General features: G+C 42.3%; 1 protein-coding gene across 3 annotated transcripts in view; it reads right to left on the bottom strand.

Moving 5' to 3' along the window:
• Positions 1–20,673, bottom strand: part of KLHL2 (kelch like family member 2) — a 126,545-nt gene extending 105,872 nt beyond the window's left edge. Inside the window, exons 1-2 of one of the 3 annotated variants that reach the window (XM_049863876.1) lie at positions 20,373–20,673; positions 1,755–1,880 (exon numbers count right to left, since the gene is read on the bottom strand). In XM_049863876.1, the coding sequence (XP_049719833.1) occupies positions 1,755–1,880; positions 20,373–20,398 (152 nt within the window). In that variant the 5' untranslated portion in view covers positions 20,399–20,673. Of the gene's footprint in view, positions 1–1,754; positions 1,881–3,356; positions 3,512–20,372 lie in introns of those variants that run through there. The other 2 variants (XM_049863878.1, XM_049863875.1) reach the window with 2 other exon arrangements.
• Between the last annotated feature and the right edge of the window lie 5,733 nt (positions 20,674–26,406).

The following is a 26,406-nucleotide window of genomic DNA, read 5'->3' as shown; positions in this document are numbered from 1 at the left end:
CATCATTCCCAGCATAGACCATATCATTGTCCAATTCAAAACAGCCAACACCAGTCCATTTCATCTCACTAATGCCTAGTATATTGATCTTTATGTGTTTCACTTCATTTCTGACAACACCCAATCTTCCTAGTTCATACTTTACACATTCCATGTTCCAATTATTAATGGATGTTCGCAGCTGTTTCTTCTCATTCTGTGTCATGTCACATCAACAAATGAAGCTTTACTCCATCCCCGTCATTAAGGTTGACTCCACTTTGAGCAGGCAGCTCTTCCCCGGTCATATTTTGAGTGCCTTCCAACCTTAGGAGCTCATCTTCCAGCTCTATGTCCAACAATGTTCCACTGCTATTCACCAAATGTACAGGACTCTAAAGAGGCTGGCGCTCACCTATATCCCCTCCAGCCTCCTCTTACCCTGATCCCACTTTACTCCCCTTTCGGTTCCTCCTATGAGGCCAGCTCTTGCCCACCACAAGACTTCAGCACTGCTGCTATGCCTGGAACACTCTACTTTAATCTCTCCCAACTTCTTCCTAATTTTATGTTATCTCTATTTTCCTATCAGGTCCCAGCACAATTATTCCTTTTTTTCTCAGGGAAGCCTTCCCTGACTACTCTTATCCACCTTCACAGCATCAGGTAGCCCTCCTTTGTAGCACTGCCATTAAAATTTACAGTTACATGCGGTCTGCTTCCTGCAATGAACCATAAGCCACATTGGGGTAGCAACCAACTGTTTTTGTTCACCATTATATCTCCAGCACTTAGCAGATAAATATTTACTGAACGTTTAATTAAAGAAGAAATGAACAAACAAGTGATAGACTAAAACGGTGGGCTTATAGGAAGACACAGCACAGAGAGGCTAGGGGAAACGTTAAACCAATTCCTTCTTAGCCCAAGCTTTCAACATTACAGGGAGACACATGTGGTGTACTTTAACAAGAAGAATAACAGAAAAAATGTTATTCATAAAATGCTAAGAAAACAACTAAAACTGTTAATATATAATTGGCCTTATAATTAAAAAAAAAAAAGTTACTCATTTCTCAAATCAACTTTTAAAGTCACTCTTGATTGCAGTAGCTCCTAACATACTTGAGAACTACCATCTTAGCAACGAAGCAGGTCGCTAATCCCCAAAACAACTACCACCACCCACCAAAAAAGAGAAATACATTTTTCTCTGTCCAAGAGTCTTTCCATATTCTTTGTGCTGATAAGTTAGAAGCCCTAGACCAGCACTGTCCAATACAAGTATAATGTAAGTCACAAATGCCAGCCATATATGTAGTGTTAAATTTTCTAGAAGTCACATTAAAAAAGTAAAACACAAGTGAAGTTAATTTTAGCAATATATTTAGCTGAAAATATCCCAAATATCATTTTGACATGGACTCAATATTTTTAAAAATTATTAATAAAAAGTTTTACATTATTTTTTCACAGTAAGTCTTAGAAATCGGTGTTTTCCACTTACAAAACATCCCATTTAGACCAGCCACATTTCAAGAACTCAGGAGCCACATGTGGCTGGTGGCTACCATATTGGACAGAACGGAACTACTCTCCAACCACACTTCTGACAAATGATTTGCAGTCTCCCTTCCTTTAATAAAAGATCACAAAAAAGGATTTTAACGTTCTCTGTTTCAAAAGAAACAACCACTGGTGGGTGTATTCACTACAAACAACTGAAAGATAAAGAGAAGGGGCCCATAGTTACATGTACATTAATGTAACGATACCTTCTTAATTCGTTCATGACTTTAAAAGCTTTCTTCATGTGCCAAGGATTCACTGTCACTGGGCAGTGTTTTTCGGTATTATCATCTTTTGAATCGAGAGGCTTCTGATGACTCTGCTTTGTGCATCTGTACGTAAAAGAAAAGAACAAAAAGCAGAAAAAGACCTTATTAAAGATAATTTTGTTCCGGCTTCTCAGGCTACAAGAGGCACAATAAAATGCTTCCCCCGCTCACTGGGAGGAAATTACACTTACAGTGTATCCCGTCCTAAGATTAAAACACATTTCAGAACACCTTCTGATGGTCACTACGGTTTCAACAAAAAAGTGGGTAATTACTTCCATGGTGTCAAAGATGCCAAAGATGAGCAGAGAAAATTCAGTCAAGTGATGTTGCAGATACCTCCAAATAAAAATGCTGGGGAACAATTTTCTCTGTTGGAAATTAACTCGCTCTTCCGATCTCTCATACATTATTTACAAACCAAGACAAGAGCAGGATTACATTTTGTACAATCTTCAAAAGCCTAGAATCGGATTTGAATTTTGCTCTCTGACTGCAAGGATATTGATCCCCATGTATTTTAGACCTACTCTAAAAGAGATTAATCATGTTAGCTAATGTTTGTGGAGTATTTACTACATGGTAGCCACTGTGCTGCAAGGAGATTACTTTTATTATTTGGTAAATCATCATAATAACTCTCTGATCTAATTACTACTATTATTACCCATTAAACAGATGAAGAAATTCAGGCAAAACAGTTTGGGTAATTTGGTAAATGGTAGAGCTGGATAAGAACGCAGCCAGTGTAAGTCTCAATCTCGTTCTTTTAACTAATGTTCAATATTATTTCCTACATTAACCAATGGATATTTAATTTTAAACTTAAAATTTTTAGGGGCACAAAGCTATATTACTACTGCTTATGAATTATTCTTTCGAGACATAGAGGCCAAAAATTATTGAATAAAATCAGGATAACACAGGAGGTGACAGAGATTAACTGCAAAGGAACCCAATGGAACTATCTGGGATGATGGTTGCACAATTCTATAAATTTACTAAAAATCACTAACTTGTACAATTACAAATGATAAATTTTATGGTATGTAAATTATACCTCAACAAAGTGATTAAATAAAAAACTCAGGTTACCAAACTAAGCCTAAAAAAAACCTATATAAGTACATATATATACATATATATATATATAAACACAAAGAACGGCAAGCAAACATCCATGTTTATTGTTGCATTTTTCATACATCTTCTTCTACTTACTCATTTCTGAAAGGATGATTCATTTTAAAAACACTACCACTCATAAATTCATTCAGCAAAGATTTTTTGAGGGCCAAATATGTACCAAGCATTATTGGAATACATCAGTAAACACAACAAATATCCCTACGCTCACAAAGCTTTGAGTCTAGTGGGGTGAAAATACAGGCAGTCCCCAACTTAAGATGGGGTTCTGTTCTGATCACTCTGTCATAAGCCGGTTCTGACGTTAAGTCAAGTGGATACCTCGTCATTTTTTTTTTTTTTTTAGTTTTCATTATTATTGCCTTTTATTATCAGTATCTTTATAAATCTCACCTGTATGTCTTTGGGGGTTGGCATGAGAACGATGACATCAGCAAAGTATGTGCTACAACACTGTATGCAGTAGGTATTACTAACAATAAGGTGTACCAAAAAAAGAGACGGCTGCGGTTCATCATAACTCAAATGTGTTGTAAGTCAAGACTACCTGCACAACAAATACAATGTTAATGAAGTAGAGGACATATTAGAAAATAAGTGCTATGGAGAAAAGAAAAAGCAGGGTAGGGTAAAGAGAGACAGAAGGGAGGGGTGATTGACAGTGGTAGAGGGTATTAAATAGGGTGGTCAGGGAGGGCCTAATTGAGAATTGAGTTTTGAACAAACATTAGGAGGTAAGAGAGTTATCCAAAAAGATACCCTGAAGAACATCCCGAGAAAAGGAATAGCTAGAGTACAGGCTAGTAGGTGCCTGGTGTGTTCCAGGAACTGTGAGACTAGTGTGGCTGAAGCAAAGAGCTATGGCTGAGGGTGGCTGGGTGCAGATCACATAGGACATTGTCAGAACTTTCGCTTTTACTCTGAATGAAAAGGAGATGTACTGCAGAGGAGTGATATAATCTGACTTACATTTTAAAAGGATCACTTTGCTCACCTGTTGAGAATAGTCTATATAAGTCAAAGATGAAAAGGGGGAAATTAGGAGCATATTGCAGTAATGCAGTGGGAGAGCAGGGTAGTAGGAATAGAGGTGATAAGAAGTGTCTGGGTTCTGGATATATTTTGAAGGTACAGCCAACAGGATTTGTTGACAGAATGGTTGTGGGATGTCAAAGAAGTGAGGATGACTTCAAGTTTTTTGGCCTGAGCAATTGAAGGATTGAGTTTTCGTTAACTGAGATCAAGAAGGCTGTGGGTCACCTGCAGATATTTGACAACGGTCAAAAGTCCGTTAAATGGGGAAAAGACAGTCTTTTTAACAAATGATGCTGGCAAAACTGGATGTCCATTTGTAAAAAAATGAAACTGGTCCCATGCCTCACACCATACACAAAAACTAATTCAAAATAGGTCAAAGAACTAAATATAAAACCAAAAACCATAAAGACCATGGAAGAAAAAATAGGGTCAACATTAGAGGCTCTAATATATGGCTTAAAAAGGATACAAACCATAATTAACAATACACAAACACCAGAAGATAAGCTAGATAAATGGGATTTTCCAAGAATTAAACACTTATGCTCACCAAAAGACTTCACCAAAAGAATGAAAAGAGAACCTACAAACTGGGAGAAATTTTTGCCTATGACATATCTGACAAAGGTCTAATTTCTAAAATCTATAGGAAGATCCAACATGTCTACAATAAAAAGAAATAATCCAATTAAAAAACGGGCAAAGAATATGGACAGATACTTCACCAAAGAAGACATTCAGGCAGCTAATGGACACGTGAGGAAACGGTCGCAATCGCTAGCCATTACACAGATCCAGCGCCATCAAGTCGATTCCGACTCATAGCTAGCCATTACAGGAATGCAAATCAAAACTACAGTGAGATAACATCTAAATGAATAATTTCTTTTATAAGGATCAGCACAAAGCTGGTTCCTATTAGGCGGAGGTTAGAGCTGTCCCAAATGTCCAACTTTTCCAAGCTGCTGTACCGCTCCATCACCTCTAACATCACTACTTACTCCTTCTCCTCTCCATACTCTCCCTCCTGTCTTTGGGTTCCCTAATTCGCTGTAACATCTCACAGAACTCACAAACCATATAAAGGAAATGGTTCTCAAGGTTGTGGAGGCTGGCAAGTCCCAAATTCTGAGTCAGGTATAGGCTTCTCACTGGCCCTTAGTCTCTGCCCAAAGGCACTCAGCTTTCCAGCTCTGCGGGCCAGGAAATTCACTGTGCTGTCTCCTGCCAGTCTCTCCTTCCTTGGTAGTGGTCGGGTCCTCCTCTCTGCCCTGGAACTGGCTCTTTTTTAAGGCAAAACTGACCAATACCCTTGGTAGGCCACAATTACCCTATCACACAGTATGGCCCAATCACCTGGGTGGGAGTTACAAGACCTTAGCTGTCACCTGGGTGGGAGTTACAAGACCTTGGCTAGAAAGGCCACACACAAATGTAATCACACCGTACCATCTCACTCTGACATTACCGGCACAAATCAAAAAAACAGAAAATAAGAAATGTTAGAGGGGTTATCGGGAGACTGGGAACTCTCATGCACTGCTGGTGGGAATGCAAAACGGTACAGCCATTTTGGAAAACAATATAGCACTTCCTTAAAAAGCTAGAAATAGAAATACCATACGATAAAGCAATCCCACTCCTAGGAATATATCCTAGAGAAATAAGAGCCATCACACAAATAGGCATATGCACACCCATGTTCACTGCAGTGTTATTCACAACGGAAACAACTTAAGTGTCCATCAAAAGATGAATGGATAAATGAACTACAGTACATACACACAATACTACACAACAATAAAGAACAATGATGAATCTGCAAAACATCTCACAACATGGATGAATCTAGAAGGCACTATGCTGAATGAAACAGGTCAACCACAAGAGGACAAATATTGTATGAGACCACTATTATAAAAACACATGAAAATGCTTAAATACATAAGCAATCTTTGACGGCTATGAGGGAGAGAAGAGGTGGAGAGGGAAAAACACTAAATAAATAGGTAACAGATAAGTGGTAAGGGTAAGGCAGTACACAATATTGGAGATGTCAGCATAAATTGGCACAGGCAAAGTCACAGAAGCTTCACAGACACATCCAAACACCCTGAAGGACTGAATTACTGAGCTAAGGGCTGAAGACCATGGCCTTGGGGGATATCTAGCTCAATCCGCATAACAGTCTATAAAAAAAATGCTCTACATCCGACTATGGCGACTAGCATTTGGGGTCTTTTCTTTTTTTAATTTTTATTGTCCTTTAAGTGAAAGTTTACAAATCAAGTCAGTCTCTCACACAAAAAGACATACACACCCTGCTACACACTACCAATTACTCTCCCCACAGTGAGACAGCCCGCTCTCTGCCTACACTCTCCCCCTTTTGTGCCCGTTTCGCCAGCCTCCAACCCCCTCCACCCTCCCATCTCCCCTCCAGGCAGGAGATGCCAACATAGTCTCAAGTGTCCACCTGATCCAAGAAGCTCACTCCTCACCAGCATCCCCCTCCAACCCACTGTCCAGTCCAATCCATGTCTGAAGAGTTGGCTTCAGGAAGGGTTCCTGTACTGGGCCAAAAGAAGGTCTGGGGGCCATGACCAGCGGGGTCCCTCCAGTCTCAGTCAGACCATTAAGTCTGGTCTTATGAGAATTTGGGGTCGGCATCCCACTGCTCTCCTGCTTCCTCAGGGGTTCTCTGTTGTGTTCCCTGTCAGGGCAGTCATTGGTTGTAGCTGGGCACCATCTAGTTCTTCTGGTCTCAGGATGATGTAGTCTCTGGTTCATGTGGTCCTTTCTATCTCTTGGGCTCGTAATCGCCTTGTGTCCTTGGCGTTCTTCATTCGGCTTTGATCCAGGTGGGTTGAGACCAATTGATGCATCTTAGATGGCTGCTTGCTAGCGTTTAAGACGCGTCTGGGGTCTTAAAAGCCTGACAGCACCCGCCTAAGATACATCTACTGGTCCCATTCCAGCTAGAGCAAAGGAGAATGAAGAAGACCAAAGACACAAGGAAAAGATTAGTCCAAAGGACTAAATGACCACAACTACCACAACTGCCACCAGACAACTAGATGGTGGCCGGTCACCACTGACTGCTCTGACAGGGATCGAAATAAAGGGTCTCAGACAGAGCGGGAGAAAAATGTAGAACAAAATTCAAATTCACCAAAAAAAAAAAAAAAAAAAACAGGCCTGCTGTTCTGATACAGACTGGAGAAACTCTGAGAGTATGGTACCCAGACACCCTTTAACTCAGTACTGAAGTCACTCCTGAGGCTTACCCTTCAACCAAAGATTAGACAGGTCTACAGAGCCAACAAGAACACACATCAGGAACGTGCTTCATAGTCAATCATGTATATGAGACTAATGGGCACACCAACCCAAAAGCAAAGAAGAGAAGGCAGGAAAGGACAGGAAAACTGGAAAAACAGAAACAGGGAACTCAGGATAGAAAAGGGGAGAGTGTTGACACATTGCAGGGTTGGCAACCAATTTTACAAAACAATTTGTATATTAACTGTTCAATGAGAAGCTAATTTGCTCTCTAAATTTTCATCTAAAGCACAATTAAAAAAAAAAAAAGGCTGCAGGTGGAACCAGTTTGGGGATAAGAAAAGCCACAGCTCAGTTCTGTACATGTCGATTTTAAGGTATCAGACATTCAAGTGAAGATGTCAAATCGGCAGTTGAATATTCAAGTGGAAACGGACAGAAAGGTCTAGTTGGAAATACAGATTTAGGCATCACTGGTTATACGGATGATATATGAAGATGAATCTTAGTAAGATCACAAAGATAGAGACTGTAGATTGAGAAGACAGCCAAAGACTGAGACCTGGGGCATGCCAACATTAACCATGAGAGCCATCCCTGTTCCTCTCCCCACCCTCCAAAACCAACACTAGCTGAGGTACTAGATTCCTCAAAGGACTTGCCCATTGAAATGGACATCAGCCCTGCTCCTCCACTTCTTGAGAATATTTAAAGGGGCCTTACAAATGAAGTTGGAAACCCTGGTGGCAGGAAACCCCGGTGGCGTAGTAGTTAAGACCTACAGCTGCTAACCAAATGTTCAGCAGTTCGAATCCACCAGGGCTCCTTGGAAACCCTATGGGGCAGTTCTACTCTCTTCTATAGGGTCACTATGAGTTGGAAGTGACTTGACGGCAACAGGTTTTGGTACAAATGAAGTTAAGAGGCCCGGTGGCACAAAATTAAGTACTTGGCTGCTAACCATAAAGGCTGGCAACTTGAACCCACCCAGCAGCTCCATGGAAGAGGAACCTGACAATCTGCTCCTGTAAAGACTACAGCCTAGAAAACCCTATGAGGCCCTTCTACTATGTCACATAGGGTCACTATGAGTCAGAACTTACTAGATAGCACCAAACAACAAAAATGAAGTAGCCCAAGGCACTCCTCCAGGGGAAAAGTCCAAAGCTTAAAAAATTAGGAATTAAAACCTCCTGCAGTTGAAAATTAACTTTAAGACAGCTATCATGGAATGATCAATGTTCATATTGGTGCTTCCTTAAAGGTATATTCAGCTCCTGCTTTTTCTGATATACTCCTTCGTGGGGCAAGGAAAACACCTGAGAGACCAGAAATTCTGCAAAGAAAAGGCTTTATTCAAAAGGCTGAAAGGAATAAGAAAGAAATAACACTGAATTAAAAGAAAAAGAGTGTTCTCTGTACTAAGAGCCACTTACAAATACAAATACAGCACAGGTCTATTTTCAACACTAATGCCCTTTCCATAACTTTCCATTTCCTATGTGGCTTTGTGTTGCACAAACGGTCTCTCATTCAGAAGCAGAACTGAGTAACAGAAAATGACGCATTAAAAAAAAAAAAGCTATAGATGTGGAAAATGTACATATACTAGGAATGAGCAACTAAGTGACAGGTGAAGGTTTACGCTTCAAGTTATACCATGTTAAGTTCGGATTTACACCTTCTCCCTGCTTCCTTCCCTTCAGGAGCATAAAGCCAGCCTTTTCCAGAAGAGCTTCTCATCCTGAGAACTGCCTGCTTTAAAAGTTCTGAAGGAGATACTTTTTCAAGGTCTTATTTCACTTTATCTTTCCCGAGCTTTACATGCCACAACCAGTCTAACAATTATCCAATAGCCTCTTGCTATCAAAACAAACTCTAAATAGTTGAGGTTTCAAAGGATTTGGATTCCGGTATAATAAGTAATCCTAAAGTCCTCCTTCAATGACTGACCCTTCTGCAAATTCCCAGCTATGGGTAAGGTTGGCTTCTTAGACAAGGTAACTTTCTGACTCTCCCTAAGAACACACCACTGACAACAACTATTCTCAGATAGGAAGAAAATAAAGCACTCTAATGGAGCTGCCTCCCCCAAATAGTCAGGATTCCATAACCAAGAAAAGTTTTAAACCTACTCAATTCTGAAGACACTTTAGAAATGAGGTATAATTTTTTTTAGATATGTATCATTTGCTTTGAACAGTGATTTTCCGTGGAGGCTGGGAAAAGGAGCAGAATGATCTGAGTAATTTTCCCAAACTATGTATGACCACCCCTCTCACTGTGGAGTTTCAGACAGGCCCTTTTTAGGATTGGGTATACCAGGATGACAGCATCCCCTGGGTTAGGGGTGAAAGAAAGGCTGCCATGTATGATTCCAAACAAACAAACAAAGGTGGTTGTAATATGCTCTGCCACCCACTTACCATTCCTCCCCACCCCAGATTGACAGAGAGCATGAGGAGATACGGCCTATGTTTTTAGTGTTTTCTGGTGAAGACAATGCTATAACTCAAGCGAATGATGCAGCTGCAAAGTTTAGCACAGACCAAAGACATTTTCGCATTCAGGACACAAATACTTGGCCCCTGGGTGGTCACCATCTCTACTTTTCCCCCCTCCTCCCCTCTGCCTGTTCACCTCAAAAGCTGCAAGACTCCCTTGCTTGCAATGAGTCACCCACCATTACTCACAAATTTCTGCCAAGTTCAAGCCAGCAGCTGTTGTTTTCAAAGTTACCATCCATGCTGCACTGCTTTCAAGTTTCTCTACTACTGTATAACTTTTTTTTATTTTCTCTGCTGTCTTTCTATTTAAACCTACACTGCAGAAGCCTGTATCTTATTAACATTGCTCCCATAAACAAGTCCAGACTACTCGAATAAGAAATTCAGCCAAACTAATACTTGTTACCTCACTCTACGGTTCCCAACAAAACATTCTCACATCCTTCACCTCACCCAAATAACCGCCCTATTACTTAGAAGCTGTGAAAGCAGAGGGCTTTCTCCACTGGAAAGGTGTTTTGGTTTGTGGTAGGGTTGAGGTTTCAGTTTGCGTAATTAGCTAAAGGCAAAGAGACACACTCTGCAAATTCTGTTCAAGTGTCTGGAATTTAAACCTTTACGGGGTACAGAAAGGCAGTAGACTAACTGTAATCTATAAACATATGGTCACCTTACCAAGTAAAGTTTTAAAAAAAAGTTAATGTTTGCTCCATAGACGTACAAGAATTTGGATGGATCCTTCAGCATGTAGACCCTTAGAACTGAATATGAAGCATCTTGTGAGGTGAAAACTCCTATCCAGCATCAAGTCACAGAGCATCTTACAGGCATCATAAAAAATGCCACTGAATACATTAGCTGTAATACACGCATTGCTGAAAAATTATATTCTCAATTTCCCAAAGCTGGAAAGGCAGCATGTAGAAAAGCTGGAAACCCCAATTTTACTGAAATGAATTAGCAGTTAAAAAGCAGAACACTCTACCTACTGGAAAACAAGGGAGGTATTATATACTCTCCTTTCCCACCCAGGACTTGGTTGTGTGACTTTACGTTAAACGTGTGGGGTAGCACTGGCAGGAGGAGGTGGTTGGGATGTCGGAGGTGGAGAGGTTGATGGAAGTTGGAGTATAATTGCTCTCTGATAGTAGAACAATAGAGCTGTAAAAAGCTCTGCTTCAGCTCAGCTCAGCTCTCTCTCCTTTCCCTCCCACCTACATGACAAACAGAGCACAATCAGGCACTTTTTGTCCCTGACAGTGACTATTACAGGAAAGAGACTGGGGTAAAAGCATGTCTTATGCAAGATCAATCTTTTAAAGAACATTTCACAAACAATTAACGAAGCATTTGTCAGTGTAAGGCGCTAAAATAGGGAGAAGGGGGTTGATGATCCACTCCTAGACTTCCATGTCTTCTATCACTTATATTTCTGACCTTTCCTTTCCCAATGCTCCTAGTATTGGGAAGTGAGGGTGGCAGGATGACTTGGCAATTCAGGTGACTGGACTACATCTTCTAGCACTTGAGTAAAAAAGCACTAGAAGAGGACCAGAAGGAGGCAGAAGAAATGAATGTGAGTCCTGCCTATGCCAAACACTAATCAAGTGACCCTGGATTAGTAGTTTAGTCTCTCTGGGCTTCAAACCATTTACTTTTAAAATAAATTTCTGTTATTCCACAAATATGTCTAATGTGATATGTGACATAAAAGTCAAAAACAGTAACACCTCATCTACTTATCTCTGGGAGCTGTACAAGCACTAAACACGATAACCAGCCAAAAAAAAAAAAAACACTGCCCTCGAGCCAATTCTGACTCACAAGGAGCCTATAGGACAGCACAGAACTGCCCTAATAGTGTTTCCAAGGAGCAACTGGTGGATTCCAACTACTGACCTGGTTAGCAGCCAAGCTCTGAACCACTGCGCCACATTCTCAGATGCTCACATCCCTTATATAAAATGGTGTAGTATTTGCATATAACCTACACACATCCTCCCACATTAAATCGTCTCTAGATAACTTAAAATACCTAATACAATGTAAACACTACGTAAACAGTTGTTAATGCTTACGCTTAACACTGCTTTCTCAGTCTTTGCAAGCTCAGAGTGCTAGATAGAGACTTAGGATCTGTTAGATGGAGGGAGGCTACAGCAGGGTACCCTAAAACCCAGTGCCGTTGAGTGGATTCCGACTCATAGCAACCCTATGGGACAGAGTAGAACTGCCCCCATAGAGTTTCCAAGGAACGCTTGGCAGATTTGAACTGCAGTCCCTTTGGTTAGCAAGGTTTCCAACTCACAGCACTATATTTGCATGGCTTCAGTGTAGTGCTCGGCACATGGCAAACTCAAGTTGTGCTTTTTGGAACCTTTTTTTTTTTTTTGTAGTATTTTCAACTCAAGGTTTACTGAATCCGTGAATGTGCGAACCCTGTGGACAATGGAGGGCTGACTGTAGTCCATACGACCATAACCCAAAAAACCAAACCCGGTGCCGTCGAGTCGATTCCAACTCATAGCGACCCTACAGGACAGAGCAGAACTGCCTCAGAGTTTCCAAGGAGCACCTGGCAGATTCGCACTGCCGACTCTTTGGTTCGCAGCCATTGCACTTAACCACTACGCCATATGACCACAGCTGTTAATATATCAAGTATGTAAGCACTGCCTAGATGCTCACTGCATGTCCTGCACTAAACAGAGCGAGGCACATAAAAGAGGCTGAACAAAGGACCCTTCTCCAGTTACCATCTAACTGGGGAAGCACATCTGAAACCCCTAGGGAACAGCACAAGTACACAGGTGCAAGATTACACGCTACGGATTATAAATATTATAGGAATGCAACAATACGCTGGAGTGAGTTGGTGTAAATAGGGAATTTTCTGGTTTAGGAGCTGGGGCTCAGACTGGGCCCTGGAGCAACACCAGTTTTAACACAGAGCAACACGATGGGAGCACTGGAAAAGGCTGGTGAATTGTGGTTCATGACAGAGCAGAGTTTATGCTGGAAGGCTAAAGAACACAATAATTTTCAACACAAAAGATAAGGTCAAAATGATGAAAAGCTGTGACTGCTCAGCTGAGATATCTGGATTTGATAAGTCATTTGCTGTGACCCTAAGATGAAAGTAGTAGGTGGAAGCCTGAAACCAGAAGAACTAGATGGTGCCTGACTACTACCACCAGCCACTCTGACAGGGATCACAATAGAGGGTCAAGGACAGAGTAAGGGAAAATGTAGAACAAAATTCATACTCACAAAAAAGGCCAGACTTACTGGTCTGACAGAGAATGGAGGAACCCCCAAGACTATGGCCACCCTCACTCAGAACTGAAGCCACACCCGAACTCCACCTTTCCGCCAAAGATTAGGCCTATAAAAGAAACAATAACATAGGTAAGGAGTGCTTCTTAGGTCAATCAAATATATGAGACCAAACGGGCAACACCTGCCCAAAAGCAAAGACAAGAAGGTAGGAAGGGGCAGGGAAACTGAATAAATGAAAACGAGGAGTTCGGGGCAGAAAGGGGGAGAGTGCTAACACATTACAGGGATTGCAGCCAACGTCACAAAACAATTTGTGTATAAATTTTTGAATAAGAACCTAATTTGCTTTGTAAACTTTCACCTGAAATGCCATTTAAAAAAAAAATTAGTAGTATATGGATTTAAAAGGTGGGTAAAGAACACACAGGGTTCAGTAGGAGACTACTGAAAAAATTCAGGTATCAAGTAATAAAATCTGTTCATCAGAATACTGGTAGACAGAATGGACACTTGAAACCAAGACTCTGCAGTGCCTGGGGACTGAAAAGATACGGAAGATGAAGAAAGAGAGAAATCAAAGACTACTGCAAGTTTTAAGCCATCAGGGACCAGGAGAATAACCACATACTAAATAACTGGAGATGCCATAAAGGGAAGTCAGTTTGAGAACAAACATTATAAACTCAATTTTAGACATTTTGAGTTGAGGTACGAGCTAAGAGGAAATATTTCGTTAAGAACCTAAAAAATTCAGGACGGAAGCACAGATCCAAAACTGATGCTGACGATACATATGGGGCCATAACTCAGAGACTAACGGTTGTAAAGAAGTGTTGACCCAGGCCTGAGTCTGTGAGAACAGCCACTGCCAACAAACAGTAATGGAAGAGAAGTCGTGTAAGACAACAGGAAAAAAGTAACCGATGGAGACAGATTAAAACCCCAGTTTTTCTACTTGGTGAGCTTGGGAAAGTAATTTAACCTCTATTTCCTTATCTGAAAAGAAAAGGAAATGAAGACCTCAACTACAAGCTTGTTGACAAGATTATCTGAAATAAAATAACAAAGTATGAGACTCACATTTGGCAAACTGTAAAAACTAAAGGAGAAAACCAAGGAAAAGAGTCATGGAAAGCAAAGGCTTGTTTTTCAAAGTAGGGTCAAAGAAAAAAAACTGGTCAAAAGTGTACTTTAGAAAATGCCAACAGTCAGCAATGTGAGAAAGTACAGAGAGTATCCTGACTCACTACAGTTTTGTGGACATGAATCACCTCAGTGGGGAGAGAAGACAAGAATGCCTTTGCACTTAACTGTTCTCTCCGCCTGGAATGCCCTTCCCTCTTCTGAACTCTGCTCAAATTATCACCTCATGGACCGGAAGAACTAGATAGTGGCCAGCTATCCCCAATAACCACTCTGACAGGGAACACAACAGACAGTCCCTGCTGGATTGGGAGAAAAGTGGGGTACAGAACTCAAATTCTACTAAAAAGGCAAGACTTGATGGTTTGATTGAGACTGGAGGGTCTGACTGAGACTGGACTCTCGATCAGCCCAGAACTAAAACCATTCCCAAAAAGCCAGCTCTTCAGACAAAGAATTAGACTGGACTAGGAAACCCTGGTGGCATAGTGGTTAAGTGCTATGGCTGCTAACCAAGAGGTCAGCAGTTTGAATCCACCAGGCGCTCCTTGGAAACTCTATGGGACAGTTCTACTCTGTCCTATAGGGTTGCTAGGAGTTGGAATAGACTCGACGGCAGTGGGTTTGGTTTTTTTGGTATAAGACATAAAATGATACTGGTGAAGAGTGTGCTTCTTGGCTCAAGTAGATCCAGGAGAGTAAACGGGCAACTCCTGTCCGGAGGCAAGATACAAAAGCAGAAGGGGACAGCAGCTGGTTAACTGCACACAGGAAATACAGGGTGGAGAGGAGTGTGCTGTCACATTGTAGGGAGAGCAACTAGGATCATATAACAATGTGTGTACAAGTTGTTGTATGAGAAACTGACTTGAATCATGAACTTTCACTTAAAGCACAATAAAAATAAAAAAAATTATCACCTCATGGCTCAGCGGTAAAGAGCTCAGCTGCTAACCAAAAGGCTGGCAGTTCAAATCCACTAGCTGGTCCTTGGAAACGCTATGGGGCATTCTACTCCGTCCTATAGAGTCGCTGGGAGATGAAACTGACTCGACAGCAACGGGTAACCCTACCTGAAACAGCACTCCCCAGTCCTCATCATCGTCTACTCCCTTTACCTGCTTTGATTTTTCTTCATAATACTTGCCACTACCGAAATTACATATTCACTTACGATCAGTTTCTCAACCAGGAGGAAAAGAACATTGTTTTGTTTCCTGAGATATAGCCAAAGCCTAGCCATAGTAGGCACTCGATAAATATGATTAAGAGAATTCCACATGCCTAATTACAAAGAGTAAATGCATTTGGAATTTGGTAGAATATAACAGAAGAGCATCTGAAAAACAATTCTCATTCTCTGTACTGCCTTGAAAGAGCCTTCTGCCTGACCTTAGGAGAAAAGTTCAATGGTTTTCATAACACTCCTGGTGCAGTTCCATAACAGGCAGAGATAAGCAAATCTCCAGTCATCTTCACAAATGCACATTTATTAATATTTATTGAATGCCTACTATGTGCATTAGAAAATGTGAACTATAAATGTAGGGCTTTTTTTGGTGGGGTGGGATGATTTCCAGCATCAGAAATTTTTAAGACTACTACTGACAAAATACTGAAGTTGTCAAGGATTTCATTTAATTGGGTCCACAATCAACGCCCCTGGAAGCAGCAATCAAGAAACTCTTTAAAGTGCTGAAAAGCAAATAAGTCACCTTGAAGACTAAGATGCGCCTGGCCCAAGCCATGGTGTTTTCAATCACCTCATATGCACGTGAAAGTTGGCCAATGAATAAGGAAGACTGAAGAAGAACTGACGCCTTTGAATTGTGGTGCTGCCAAAGAATACTGAATATACCATGGGCTGCCAGAACAAGGAACAAATCTGTCTTGGAAGACGTACAGCCAGAATGCTCCTTAGAAGCAAGGACAGCAAGACTACGTCTCACATATTTTGGACATGTTGTCAGGAGGGATCAGTCCCTGGAGAAGAACATGATGCTTTGTAAAGTAGAGGGTCAGTGAAAAAGAGGAAGACCCTCAATGAGACGGACTGACAGTAGCTGCAAGAATGGACTCAAGCATAACAAGGACTGTGAGGATGGTGCAGGACCTGGCACTGTTTCCTTCTGTTGTACGTAGGGTCGCTATGAGTCGGAATCAACTCGACAGCACGTAACAACAACTACCTAAATTCTACCTATTTCTAAAATCCATTTATGCTCCCAAATGCACCTCAAATTTTACCTTATATCTGACACTTTCTTCAACACACATTGATCCGTTTGTCTTCTTTCAACATTATCTTGTAGATCATTATAGCTCCTAAATATTTTAAACATCTTTGTCTGTCTGAGGAAATTCAACTATGATCTGAGAGAAACCCAACTTACAGTTAGGACTAGCTAAACAAAAACAAGAATACATTCCAACGTGCTAGAAAAGACAAATGAACGAACACTGAGGTAACCTGCAGCAAGGTTCCAAATTCACAGTAATTGAATCTTAGAATTAGAAAGAACATTAAAGGTCATCTGGTTCATGGATCACAAATGTCAGGCTTTGATGAACTTTTCACTGGTCTGTAACAAAATGAGGACAATGTAATGTGTCTGAATAAAATTAAACTTACTCCATTTATGGTTTATCCTTTAGTCTGGGATGATGTCCTTCCATGTATTTGGGGTGGGGCATTAACATACTTTTTTTTTTTTTTTTTTTACAAAAAGATGAATGATAGCAGTTGGTAATTATTGTTTTATCAATAATTATTTTACTTGGCAAAATTAAAAAGCTGGCAATTCTATGTTAGACTCCAATTTTTTTTTTTTTTTTTCATTTCACAGGTCAGTAAAATCCCACAACCTGGGAACCTCTGATCTTATCCAACCCATCTTCTGATGCCTAAATCCCTTAGAACACAGTCAACAAGATATCTGTCTGCCTTTGCTTGGACACCTCTAATGACAGTCTCAGGTGATGTGGAATCACTGACTGAAAAAAGATGTAGTTGAATCCAAGGCACGTTTGCTTTTTGAGAAGGAAAAAGCAAGGCCTCCATGTAAAAAAAGGAGCCAATATGTAAAAGAGGAGTCAGTGGGAAAATGAGGGCCAGGAAAACGGTTCAGTGAGGGATGATCAAAAGGGTATACTCAGTTCTATACCTTGTATCTTCCTTCAACTTAAGAACTATGAAAATCCTTTACAATAAGTATAAAAGCTAGAATGCACAAAACATTCCTGAGGTCAGAGCTCATCAGTCTACATTTTCTTCTGCACATCTCAGTTTACTACCTGAAATTCCTTTACAACTTTACATCTAGTTTCCAGTTGCATGCCTTTCAGGTTCAGTCAGAGGCAAATGTCACACAGTCTTATTATCATCCAGACTCCAAAATGGAAGGGGAGTTAAATGGAGAATGGAAAAAACAATCAGCAGAGACATAGAGCCCATTGACAACCTATGTGAAAATCAAAAAGGATGAAAGAGAACTTGGTGGCAAGGAGTAGAAAGAGTACAGGAGACCAAAATCTAATTTCAGTGAGGCCATCCCGAAGGAAATAGGGAACCTGGGCACAGATGCCTGCCATCCTGCCAAGACAATGTGCTAACAGACCAAAGAGGAGCAAAGTGGGATTTGTGAACATAAACCTGGCTGTTAAAAGAGAAGCGTGAGCAAAAGCACGACACACAGTACCAGGGAAACACTGACGTCCAAACATTTCCAGAACGAATGAATTGATAAATAAACAGAGACTCTCACAAAGAAGATCTGAGTCGCTGCTTCAAGCCACATCATCCCAAACACTTTAAATCCAGGTCAAACATCTTTCTTTGCTTTAAAGCTTAGGCTATAAATCAAACCTTATGAAAAGCTGAGCCCTTCCAATAACTTCCACTGGTCTCTGTCCTAGCCCAGCTCCAGCGCAGTAGAGTTCCACAAAGCCTTCTCCCAAAGGCACTGCTTTCATTTCTCCAATCGGGCACCCATGCTCCAATGCGGAAAGAAAAACGAGTTAATGGAAGTGGAGGCAAACAGGTCCAGGAATGGGAAAGAAAAAAAATCTACAGAAAGGTAAATAACACTATAATGAATTTCGGAATTAAAGTTAACCCTAGATAAACCAAGAGAAAACAAAACCTGTTTATAGTTATAATCAAATGGACAGAAACAACGAAAAAGTCCTGCCAACTTTAGCCACCCATGACTGAAAGAAGTTTTAACGATTCTTTGATCCACGCTGGCATTCCAGGCTTCCTGTTACAGCTAAGCATCTCACTGTTGCACCACTACTGATGTGGTCTCAAAGAACTGTGCTGGACACTGAAGTTTTTAGCTGATCTGTCCTAAATTCAGCTTACCAATATTTTCATGCCCACATCTGTCTCATTTTTAATTATTTCAATTTAACTCATGTTCTACGACTCTACTACCTCCCTCCAGAGCCTGCTTTTCTACACCCTTCTTTTCATCTGCATTCCAAGATCACTTTGTCCTTTCCTTTAGCTCCTTCTGCTCCAAAATTAAAAAGGGATTGCAGAGAACTGATATGAACGAAGCAGGTTTACTACAGAAAACATACCCGCATCGTATATGGCATACTCTATATGCTATCTATATACAGGTAGCATAGCCTGTCTTACATGCCACTGAGCCTGGACAGAACCCTCACCCGCTGGTCCTGTGCTAAGGCTGCTGATGATAACAACCCACCATCATGTTTCCTGGGGATTCAGGAGCCTTCCTGAACCTACTTCAGAACAGGACCAGATCACAGAGCCCTCAAAGTCACAGCAATCAAGGAGCAGCTGAGGCCCTGCTTCTATCACACCAGGAGGATCAATTCAAGAGTCTTATCATCTGCTTCTTAGCTCCCCAAGACCTGTTCCACTCAAGCTAAAAACGCTGGAAGGCACTTTTAGAAATTGTAGTCCCAGAATCCTATTAGCTCTCCTAAAAGGACTCAGCATCAAAAAAAACTATTTAACCCAAGCCAAATATTCACATTCTGGCTGGAATTTTGCCAAATAACCACAAGAAGCTGGGAGTGCCATGGAGTGAAGCTAGCCAAATCTAACTGAAAAATGGTCAGGCTCTATGAAAAGGTACACGGTTCTTCAGAATGATCGTTTGCCTGAGGTTTGAAAAGTCAAATTCAACCAGCTCTCGTTCCTTCATAAAGGTTAAACTGAAGAAAGCAAATATAAACTCAAAATTTCAAAACTCCTGGGGAGTTCACTTTTAGCAAGATGCTTAAAAAAACTAACAACAAAAAAAAACCTTGCACCAAATAATGCAACGACATTTTCCACCAAGAATCTTGCACTAAATAATGCAATAACATCTTCCACATAATTTTTCTGCTGTTACGATTTCTGGAAAGTAAAATTTTGTTGCATGTAATCTTGGATGTATTTGGGTATCAAGTGGAAAAAAAAAAAAAAAACTGTGACCGGGAAGGTCGATATACTCCTAATTTGCCCAGAGTACCAAGGAAACAGGAGATGCTCTCTGATTTCTGGATAAAATTTTCTGCAGTGCCAGGTAAAAGAGGTCACATGTTCAGAACAGCCGCGGCTCATTTAGAGCGATGTAAAAGCTTCTCAGATATTGTGTTAAAAATTCGAAGAAGCAAAAAACCTTAAGATCAATTCACTTGGACACCGGGCTCCTGGTACTTTCCCGTTCCCCACTCCCCCCACCCCAATGGATTCCCGTGCATCCCATCACTATCCCTTAGAAACCGGTCGGCAAGCCGGGTACCAGCGGGGCAAGCATTTCAGGCAGGTATGCACAGACGGGCAGAGTCCCCATGCACAGCCCCGGTCCGAATTCCCCGTTCGCCTGGGGCAGACGGGCAGAGTCCCCATGCACAGCCCCGGTCCGAATTCCCCGTTCGCCTGGGACTGGGGAGACCTCGGGAAACGCCGGGCAGCGTTTTCAGTCACTGCCTAGCCAAGCTGAGTTTCCGTCCGCCTCGGGACTGCGGGCATCCGCGCCTCGTCACGCCCCGCATCTCCCACCTCCTGCCGCCCCCGGGCGCCCGCTCCCCCGCGGCACCGGCGGCCGTCCCCGGGCAGCGCCCGAGCCGGCGACACACGCCGCAGCGGCGCGCTTATCATCAGCGGCGCAGCCCGCCCGCCCGCCGGCTCACTCACGCGGGAGGCAGCGGCGGCGTCTCCATTGTGGCTCCTCTCGGGCTTCAGAACGCAGGCACCGACCGCCGCCGCCAGCACCATTCCAGCCGCGGACACCGGCACTGCCCGCCCACCAAGCCGCGTTCCATCCGCCCCGGAGAGGGCGCGCCGCGCTCGCTTCACCGCGCGCCACCACCTGCGGCGGCGGCACCCGCGGCCATGGCCCGCTCGGCTGGGCGCGCTCCTCTGCCTGCGCGGCTCCCGCGCTCGCACGGGTGCGGGGCGGTGGCGGGACGGGCGGGCGCGCCGGCTGGGCCACTTCCGGGTTCAGCCCCAGCCGGCGCCGGCGCCGTGACGGGACGGCGGTGCGGCCTCCCGCGCGGCGAGGACCCTCCCTCGGCACCGCCCCTTCCTCCTGCCGCTGCGGCTACCTCTGCTGGTGGAGGCGGGCGGGTCCGGAGCGGCTCGGGGTGCCCAGACGGCGGCCCGCGGTGTGCTGTGGGTCACCAGGGCGGCGGAGCCACAGGACGGGAAGGGGGTTTCCCGTGCAGGGAAGGGGCGCCCGAGCGCACAGCCTAACACTCTGCTTCGCGGGCGCGCTCACGTTATTCTCTATTGATTTCAGCCTGTGCCCAGGGAGATGGGACGTGTAGGCATCGTCCACCACTTCCTTTACAGATGGTGAAACTGAGGCAAAACGAAATGAATTTGTCCTCCCTCCTTACTATACTATCCATTCGTTAGACAAGCGAACTGAGCACCTACTAGGCGAAGTTGTGGTGGGAAGACGACAGAGCAAAAACCAAGGCTCTGTGCTTGTGGAGCAGTCGATCTAGGCGGGGAGAAAAACAAACGATGCCAGCTACGAAGAAAAATCAATCCGGGTGAGGGGAGGGGTTGCTCTTTTAGACAGCGTGGTTAGGGAAGCTTTCTCAAAAGGTATCTTCTAAAAAGAGACGAATAAGATGAACCGTGAGTAATCCATAGAGTACCCAGGGCAGAGGGAAGGGCAGTGCACAGACCCCTATGCAAGATCCTGGATGACTTATTGTGGAACTGTAAGGAGAACCATGTAGCTAGGTGGTTCTTGAAGAATCCCCACTGGACGGGAGCAACACCTAAAAAACAAACCTGTTGTTGTGGAGTGGTTCTGACTCAGCGTGACCCCACGTGTTGCGGAGTAGAACTGCCCCATAGGGTTTTCTTGGCTGTAATCGTTACAGAAACAGAACGCAGGCCTGTCACCGTGCCGCTGGGTGGCTTGGATCCTCCAGCTTTTTTTAGGTCAGTAGGAGATGCATTCACCACCCAGTAACCTGGGAACTTGTTAGAAATACTACTTCTAGAGCACCGACTTCAGACCAACTGAATCAGAAACTCAGGGGAGGGGCCCAGCAATCTGTGTTTTAATAAGGCCTCTGGTTGATGCTTTTGTTATTGTGTGCCCTCTAGTCCATTCTGATTCATAATGACCCTATAGCGATCCTGGTGGTGCAGTGGTTAAGAGCTACATCTGCTACAAAAAGTTGGCAGTTCAAGTCTACCAGGTGCTCCTTAGAAATCCTTTGGAACAAATCTTGGTCTTGTAGGGTCGCTATGAGTTGGAATCGACTGGATGGCAACAGGTTGTTTTGTTGTTGTTCCAGTTGACGCGGTTGCCTGCTGTCTTAGTTATCTAGGGCTCCTATAACAGAAATACCACAAGTGGATGACTTTAGCAAAGAGAAATTTATTCTCTCATACTTTAGGAGGCTAGAAGTCCAAATTCAGGGTGCCAGCTCTAGGGGAAGTCTTTCTCTCTGTATCGGTTCTGGAGGAATGTCCTTGTCATGAGTCTTCCCTTGATCTGGGAATTCCTCAGTGCAGGAATCCCAGGTCCAAAAGATACACACTGCTCCTGGTACTGCTTTTTTAGTGGTTTGAGGTCCACCTGTCTGTCTGCTTGCTTCTTTCTTTTATATCTCAAAAGAGATTGATTTAAGACACAACCTAATCTTGTAGATGGAGTCCTGCCTCATTAACATAACTGCTTCTAATCTTGCCTCGTCAATGTCCTAGAGGTAGGATTCACAACACATAGGAAAATAAGATCCAATGACAAAATGGTGAACAATCACACAACACGGGGAATCGTGGCCTAGCCAAACTGACACACATTTTTGGGAGACACAATTCAATCCATAATACCCACTAAGGTATCAGAACCACCTGAAGCTGAGTGAATACAGGGGACAGTGGTCAGATGGGGTGGGAGAAGTATGACAAATCACATAAGCCTTGTAGTCTATCAGAAAGGATTTGGCTTTTCCTCTGACTGAGATGGGAAGAAACTGGAAAGCTGTGAGCAGCTTGTTCTGATAATCAGAAGAATGACTTTGCTGGGGTTTGTTTTAAAATACCACACCAAAAAAGGGGTGAAGGGAATGGATGAAACAAGATAGTCATAACGTGAATTTTTGAGTCTGAGTGATGGCTGCATGGATTTTCTCTATGTGCGTATTTGAAAAAAGTTCATAATACAAAACTTCTTTCTAAAAGATGACCAGTTACTAGATGGGTTGTTGTTGTTGTTATTAGGTGCCCTCAAGTCAGTTCCAATTCATAGTGACCCTACATACAACAGAAAAAAACACTGCCTGGTTCTGCACCGTCTTCACAATCCTTGCGATGTTTAAGCCCATTGTTGCAGCCACCGTGTGAATCCATCTCGTTAAGGGGCTTCCTCTTTTCCCTGATCCTTTATTGTACCAAGCATGATGTCCTTCTCCAGGGACTAGACCTAACTGATAACATATCCAAAGCATGTGAGATTAAGTCTCGCCATCCTCATTTCCAGGGAGCATTTCAGCTGTACTTCTTCCAAGATATATTTGTTCCTTCTTCTAGCACTCCACAGTGCGATCAATATTCTTCAGCAGTGCCAAAATTCGAAGGCATCAATTCTTCTTTGATCTTCCTTATTCATTGTCCAACTTTCGCACGCATATGAGGCAATTAAAAATACCATGGTTTGGGCCCTTTGCACCTTAGTCCTCAATGTGACATCTTTGCTTTTTAACACTTTAAAGAGGTCTTTGCAGCAGATTTGCCCACTGCAACACATCGTTTAGTTTTTTGACTGCTGCTTCCGTGGGTATTGATTGTGGAACCAAGTAAAATGAAATCCCTGACAACATCAATATATTCTTTGTTTATTATGATGTTGCTTATTGGTCCAGTTGTGAGGATTTTTGTTTTCTTTATGTTAAGACATAATTCATAATGAAGGCTGTGGTCTTTAATCTTCATCAATAAGTGCTTCAAGTCCTCTTTACTTTCAGCAAGCAAGGTTGTGTCATCTGCATATCAGTGATTGTTAATAAGTCTTTCTCCAATTCTGATGCCATGTGCTTCTTCACATAGTTGAGTTTGTTGGTTCTTTGCTCAACACACAGATTCAATAAGTATGGTTAAAGGATACAACCCTGACACACACTTTTCCTGATTTGAAACCATGCAATATCAACTTGTTCTGTTTGAATGACTGCCTATTGATCTAAGTACAGTTTCCAAATATGCATAATTAAGTGTTCTGGAATTCCCATTTTTTGCAATATTATCTATAATTTCTTATGATCCACACAGTCCAATGCCTTTATATGGCCGATAAAACACAGGTAAACATCTTTGTGGTATTCCCTGTGTCTTAGTCACCTAGTGCTGCTATAACAGAAATACCACAAGTGAATGACTTTAACAAAGAGAAATTTATTTTCTCACAGTCTAGTAGGCTAGAAGTCCAAATTCAAGGTGTCAGCTCCAGGGGAGGGTTTTCTGTCTCTGTTGGCCTTCTCATCAATCTTCCCCCCAGAATAGGAGCTTCTCAGGCTCAGGGTCCTTGGGCCCAAAGGACACGCTCTGCTCCCAGTGCTGCTTTCTTGGTGGTATGAGGTCCCCCACTCTGTTTGCTTCCCTTTCCCTTTAACTCTTGTAAGATAAAAGGTGATGCAGGCCACACCCCAGGGAAACTCCCTTTACATTGGATCAGGGATGTGACTTTTAGTAAGGGTGTTACAATCCCACCCTAATTTTCTTTAACATAAAATTACAATCACAAAATGGAGGACAATCACACAATACTGGGAATCATGGCACAGCCAAATTGATATACACATGTTTGGGAGGACATAATTCAATCCATGACACTCTGCTTTCAGCCAAGACCCATCTGACACCAGCAATGATATTACTTGTTCCACATCCTCTTCTCAATCCGGTTTGAATTTCTGGCAGTTCCCTGTTGATGTACTGCTGCAGTTGTTTTTGAATTATCTTCAGCAAAACTCTACTTTCATGTGATATTAATGATATTGTTCGATAATTTCCACATTCTGTTTAAGCACCTTTCTTTGGAATGGCCGCAAAAATTGATCTCTTCCAGTCTGTTAGCCAGGTAACTGTCTTACAAATTTGTTGGCATAGACAAATAAGTGATTCCAGCATTGCATCTGCTTGTTGAAACATCTCATTTGGTATTCTGTCACTTCCTGGAGCCTTGTTTTTCGCCAATGCCTTCAGTACAGCTTGGACTTCTTTCAATACCAAAGGTTCTTGATCACATGCTACCTCCTGAAATGGATGAACACCAACAAATTCTTTTTTGTAGAGTGACTCTGTGTATTTCTTCCAGCTTTCTTTGATGCTTACTGCATCATTTAATATCTTTTGTTCAATATCTTTCCCATAGAATCCTTCAGTACTGCAACTCCAGGCTTGAATTTTTCCTTCAATTCTTTCAACTTGAGAAATGCTGAACATGTTCTTCCCTTTTGGTTTTCTAACTCCACGCCTTTGCACATTTCATTATAATACTTTGTCTTCTCGAGCTGCCCTTTGAAATCTTCTATTCAGCTCTTTTACATAATCATTTCTTCCATTAATGTTAGCTACTCTATGTTCAAGAGCTAGCTTCAAAGTCTCTTCTGACATCTGTTTGGTCTTTTGTTTCTTTCTGGTCTTATTAATGACCTTTTGCTCTCTTCATGTATGATATCCTTGATGTCATTCCACAATTTGTCTGGTCTTCCGTCATTAGTGTTCAATGCACCAAATCTACTCTTGAGATGGTCTCTAAATTCAGGGGGGATACTTTCAACTTTGTACTTTAGTTCTCTTGGACTTGTTTTAATTTTCCTCAGCTTCAGCTTGAACTTGCACATGAGCAATTGATGATGGCCTGTTCCAAAGTCAGCCCCTAGCCTTGTTCTGACTGATGATATTGAGCTTCTCCATCGTCTCTTTCCACAGATGCAGTCGATTTGATTTCTGTGCATACCATCTGGTGAGGTCCATGTGTATAGTTGCCATTTATGTTGTTGAAAAAGGTTTTCCAACTACTGATCCTTCTTCTTTGTTTCCAGCTTTTGAATTCCAATCACCGGTAATTATCAGTGCATCTTGATTGCATGTTTGATCAATTTCAGGCTGCAGAAGTTGGTAAAAAATTTCCATTTCTTCATCTTTAACCTTAGTACTTGGTGTGTAAATTTGAGTAATAGTAGTATTAACTGGCCTTCCTTGTAGACATATGGATATTATCTATCACTGACAGCATTGTACTTCAGGATAGATCTTGAAATGTTCTTTCTGACAATGAATGCAATACCATTCCTCTTCAAGTTGTCATTCCCGGCATAGTAGACCATATGATTATCCAATTCAGAATGGCCAATACCAGTCAATTTCACCCAATTAATGCCTAAGGTGTCAATCTTTGTGCGTTCCATTTCATTTTTGATGACTTCCAATTTTCCTTGATTCGTAATTCATGCATTCCGTGTTGCAAATGTTAATGGATATTTTCTGCTGGTTCTTCTTGTTTTGAATTGTGCCACATCTGCAAATGAAGGCCCAGAACCTGTACTCTATCCACGTGGTTAAGGCCGACTCTACTTTGCGGAGACAGCTCTTCCTCATGGGTGTTTTGAGTAGGGTTGACTTAAGACACACCCTACACTAATACTGTATCATTAAAATAGTACAACCAATTCCCAAATGGGATTATAACCACAGGCAT

Source organism: Elephas maximus, chromosome 21 (genome assembly GCF_024166365.1).
Source record: "Elephas maximus indicus isolate mEleMax1 chromosome 21, mEleMax1 primary haplotype, whole genome shotgun sequence".
NCBI classification, from domain to species: domain Eukaryota; kingdom Metazoa; phylum Chordata; class Mammalia; order Proboscidea; family Elephantidae; genus Elephas; species Elephas maximus.
The sequence above is the reverse complement of the archived record's forward strand: the minus strand, read 5'-3'. Positions and strand labels throughout refer to the sequence as shown.